This window comes from Myotis davidii, unplaced genomic scaffold (genome assembly GCF_000327345.1).
Source record: "Myotis davidii unplaced genomic scaffold, ASM32734v1 scaffold438, whole genome shotgun sequence".
Taxonomy (NCBI): Eukaryota; Metazoa; Chordata; class Mammalia; order Chiroptera; family Vespertilionidae; genus Myotis; species Myotis davidii.
In genome coordinates, this window is record NW_006290031.1 from 6,813,985 (window position 1) to 6,819,079 (window position 5,095).

Sequence of the window (5,095 nt, forward strand, 5' to 3'; positions counted from 1 at the left end):
AGACTCTAATCTCTGACCTTGACCCTTCCCCAGGCCACAGGGGAATTTTCCTCCGGATCAGGGGAGGCGGAGGCTCCCAAGCGGGGCCTGGTCCCCATGGAAGAGAACTCCATCTACTCTTCCTGGCAGGAAGGTGAGTCAGGGAGGGGCAGGGCAGCCTCAGTGCCACCACACCCAGGGCTGGGGCCTCTGGGGGACCGTAGCGTCTGCACCCTCTGCTTGCAGTGGGCACATTTCCGGTGGTGGTGCAGAGGACAGAGGCAGCTGCCCGCTGCCAGTTGAAGGGGCCCTATATCCTGCTGCTGGGCCAAGATGCCATCCAGCTGAGCGAGCCAGGCAGCCCGCAGACCCTCTACACCTGGCCCTACCACTTCCTGCGCAAGTTTGGTTCCGACAAGGTGAGGCACTGGGCCTGCAGTGGAGGGGACTAGGGGACAGTGGGAGATGGGGGAACCCCTTGGCAGCTGACCCGCCCATGTCACCCATGACCAGGACGTGTTCTCCTTCGAGGCTGGCCGCCGTTGTGACTCAGGCGAGGGCCTCTTCGCCTTCAGCAGCCCCCGAGCTCGAGACTTGTGCGGGGTCGTGACTGCGGCCATCGCCCGCCAGAAGGAGCGGCTGCCTGAGCTGGTAGGGCCTCGGCCCTGCCCCCTGCCTCGGGCCACCTCCCTGCCCTCCCTTGAGCCTCCTGGAGAGCTGCGGGAGTTGCCCCCAGGGTTTGAGCCTTCAGACTCTCGTAGGGTGCTCCTGACCGATCCTGGGCCCCAGAGCCTGCCCCCGCTGCCCCTGGAGTCTGGGCTGTACGCTGCCGTGTGCAAGCGGACCAGCGGGCCCCTGGCCGGTGCTGAGCACCTCTACGAGAATCTGTGTGCCCTAGAAGCTGGCCCTGTACCACCCGACCTGGGGGACCCTGAGCAGGAGGGCCCTGGTGGCTTCAGCCCCCCAGCCAGCCCCATCTACCACAACAGCAAGGACCTGGGCTGGCCCGGCCCAGCCCATGACAGCAGCCTGGAGGCCCAGTACCGACGGCTGCTGGAGCTGGACCTTGATGACAATGGCGACGAGGCCGGGGTCTCTGGCCGCTCTGGTGCCCATTCAGGCTTCAAGGCCAAGTTGGTGACGCTGCTGAGCCGAGAGCGGAAGAAGGTCCCAGCTCCCTGCGATAGGCCCTGAACACCCGGTGTGGCCTGGGACAAGAGGGTGGGCAAACAATGGGTATCTGGGACACAACCCTGCATCCGCTCTGGCCTTTGGGGCCAAGGCAGGTGGCCTGAGGAGGCCCCTCGAGAGCCCTGCCAGCCCTCCAGCGTATAGTGTACAGGTCTGCTGAGAATAAAGCCTCTAGCTCCCCGCTTGGTCCTGCCTTGTGGTCCATACCCCGCACCTCCTCACTTCAGCTCCTGGTAGTGGCACTTGGGATCCACACAGGCACACAGACCCTCCCTCACATGCTTTGCAGCAGACACCAGTGCCCTCTGCTGGGTTCTAGGGACATGGATGACCTGGACCTGACCTCTGCCACCAGTGGTCTCAAGTCCGAGCCAGCAGGTGGGCAGGGTGCAGGTAATGATGGCTCCATGTGCAGTAGGGGCGGACAGTCGGGCAGAGGAGAAGTGAGGCGTGAGAAGGACAGGGAGGGCTGCACCGGGCGGGCAGGGAGCCCCAGGGCTTCCAGGCCAAGGGCGGGCACACTGGGCACAGAGAGGGAGGGAAAAGTGTGTATACAGAGGCTTAAGGGGCAAAGAGGGAGTGAGTGGCTGAGCCTGAGAAGCCTGACCACCCTGCAATGATCTTGGTCTCATTCTCAGCGGAGGAACAATCGGACTATGGAAGGAGCAGTGTGGAGGCCAAATTTGAGGGAGCCCAACTGGAGACTGGGAAGTCGGAGCTGGGGAGAAGGTGATGGGGGTGGCAGGAGGGGTGGGTGGAAGGGACTTCATCATGTGTGCACACCCCAAAACCCTGCTCCTGCTGAGAAGCAAAAGTGCTCAATACTAGCGAACCCTGGCCTCAGTTTCCTCAACTGTCAAGGCTAAAGATCAAATTACACATTAGGCATACACTCATTAATCCTTTGCTGCGTGTTTTACCCCGCGCCTACTCTGGGCCAGGCACTGGGAACATTGCTGTGTTCAAGGAGCCTCCGATCAGAGGGATTTCATTCAGCACGGCTCCTAAAGACTTCAGTGCCTTCCTTATTGTCCTCCCCTCATGCCACTTCCTGTCACCAGCCCTGGGGCCTCATGTACACAAGCATCCTGCCCCTGAGGACCTGGCCTCCTGACCACAACTCTGCCTCCGCTGCCAACACCCTTGGCACACCGACAGTTTTGTCTTCATGACAGTAAGTCTCCATTGTCACGTCACAGTGACACAATCTTATTTCCAAGCATCTGCCTCTGGCCACCTCCTTCTCTCCTTCCGGCCCACTTCCTCTAGCATGGCACGTGCGGCTCCTCCCCACTGCCCGGAGCTGCAGTGACCTCTGACTATGGGCATGGCTGCTGTCCACTACTCTATCCTTGTCCCACTTAGATTCTGTGCTCCACCAATGGAGTCACCCTCTCCCACACCTCTCTCCTTCCATCTTTGTCCAGCAAAGCCGGGCCTTGGGTGGCCCAACTTTCTTCTGTGCCTGGCAGCTGCCCACGGCCAGAGAAATTCATGCAACAAGGCTGATTGCATTGTTTTTACCAGAGGGGTCTCAAACCTCACATAGGCAGGCTCTCCATGCTGCTCAGAGATCCTGCATCCCAGAGTAGCTGCTTTTCTCCTCCTCAAGACCTTCACATCTCCCCTTCATCCCTGTCCATTCACACACCTGAAACTAATATAATACTGAATGTCAACTGCAATTGAAAAATAAAAAATAATTAACAAAATAAAATGTCTATTTAGAATATTTTTAAAAAATAGGTGAATACCCCCACCTCCCACCACCTCACCTACAAGTGCACCAGCATCTGCACCGTCTCCTCATGGCCTATGACAGAAATACCCTGTTCCCAAGACATCTGTGCTCCAACCCCAGCTCCTTTCACCTCCCAGCTCAGCAAACGGAGCTGTCCCCTCTCTCTTCCACCCATTAATTCCATCGTTGTCATCATGATCATTTCCAGCCACACCAACATGCTCTATAACTTCACAACTATAAAAGAAACTTTCCCTTGAACTTGAATTCTCCTTCAGCATCTCCCCTCTTCTCTGTTCCTCTTCACAGAAAAAGTCCTCAAAAGAGTTGTTGAGTCCTCTGATCTCCATTTTCTCACCTCCCATTCTCCCTTCCCCCTACTCATCTCCCAGTGGTGCCCACTATTCATTACATCCATTATATCCGCTCACCAATCTCCTTGTTCCCCCCAAACAAAAGCAACCTGGGCTCCCTTTGTGACCCGGACTCTCCCAACTTCTCAGCAGTACTTGACAGCACTCCTTCACTTGGTTCCCTCCTCCTCGGCCTGAGTTCTGCTTGGAGCTCTGACCTCAGACACAGTGTAGCTCACCCGTGGGTGCACACAGAATCACCTGGGAGCCCTTAAAAGATGCCCATGCTTGGGCCACACCCACGGGCTGGGCTTCAGTCCAGCAGGGCGGTTTCGTCAATTCCCCAGGTGATTGCAGTGTGGTCCAGGATTAGGAACCATAGCCCTAAGTGAGCCAATTCTGTCTCTACATCTCACAGACTAACCACGCATCCTCACCGCAGACCTCTCCCACAAACTCAGGATTTAAGAGTGAAACTGGCCGAAACCGGTTTGGCTCGGTGGATAGAGTGTCGGCCTGCGGACTGATAGGTCCCAGGTTCGATTCCGGTCAGGGGCATGTACCTGGGTTGCGGGCACATCCCCAGTGGAAGATGTGCAGGAGGCAGCTGATCAATGTTTCTCTCTCATCGATGTTTCTAACTCTCTATCTCTCTCCCTTCCTCACTGTAAAAAATCAATAAAATATATTTTTTTAAAAAAAACAGTGAAACTGGCCCTGACTGAGGGGTCGCGGGTTCAATTTCTGGTCAAGGGCACATATCTGTGTGCAGGTTTGATCCTGGCCCTGGTCAGGGCGAATGCGGGAGGCAACCAATTGATGTGTCTCTCTTACATCGATGTTTCTCTCTCTCGCTCTCTCCCACCCTTCTACTTTCTCTAAAAGGCAATGGAAAAAATATCCTCAGGTGAGGATTAACAAAAACAAAAAAAGAAAAGAAAAAGAAAAAAGAGTGCAACCGGATGCTAGACTCTGGGCATCTAAAATGCATCTCGAGCCCGGCCCGCATAGCTCAGTGGTTGAGCGTCGACCTATGAACCGGTCTGATTCCAGTCAGGGCACATGCCCAGGTTGTGGGGCTCTCTCCCACCCTTCTACTTTCTCTAAAAGGCAATGGAAAAAATATCCTCAGGTGAGGATTAACAAAAACAAAAAAAGAAAAGAAAAAGAAAAAAGAGTGCAACCGGATGCTAGACTCTGGGCATCTAAAATGCATCTCGAGCCCGGCCCGCATAGCTCAGTGGTTGAGCGTCGACCTATGAACCGGTCTGATTCCAGTCAGGGCACATGCCCAGGTTGTGGGCTAGATCCCCAGTGTGGGGTCGGGGGCGTGCAGTAGGCAGCCAATCAATGATTCTCTCTCATCATCGATGTTTCTATCTCTCCCTCTCCCTTCCTCTCTGAAACCAATAAAAATATATTTTAAAAATGCGTCTCGAAATGTCATGTGTGAAGGGAGGTTGAGAGATGACGTGTGTTCTGTGCAGCGCTCTCCTAGGGTGTCCGTGGCCACAGAGGTCAAAGCCTGGAAAAATGTTGAAGTCATGATTTGGGGGCAGATTTTGGCCCCACTTATGGACACTCCTGATGACATCTTTTCATGAACAATCAGGTTGCCGGCAATAGAGCAGCTGAGAGGAGGCTCCTTGAAAGGGTGGCTGCAGTAGGGACCCCTTCACCCACCCCACAGTGCAAGCCACCCTTTGCTAGCTGAGCAAATCTCAGTTCACACTGGAGGTTACCCAGAGAGTTAGGGACATGGCTGGAACTAGATCCCAGGTTTCTGAGTACCCAGTCTGGCATGCTTTTCTTTATTAAAAATCTAAGCCTC

At 55.2% G+C, this 5,095-nt stretch overlaps 1 protein-coding gene across 1 annotated transcript in view; it reads left to right on the forward strand.

The window, feature by feature from the left end:
* Nucleotides 1–1,351, forward strand: part of DOK3 (docking protein 3) — a 5,413-nt gene extending 4,062 nt beyond the window's left edge. The window contains exons 3-5 of the mRNA XM_006762857.2: nucleotides 34–133; nucleotides 226–398; nucleotides 493–1,351. Coding sequence (XP_006762920.1) covers nucleotides 34–133; nucleotides 226–398; nucleotides 493–1,173 — 954 coding nt within the window. The 3' untranslated portion in view covers nucleotides 1,174–1,351. The remainder of the gene's footprint in view (nucleotides 1–33; nucleotides 134–225; nucleotides 399–492) is intronic.
* The last annotated feature ends 3,744 nt before the right edge of the window (nucleotides 1,352–5,095 follow it).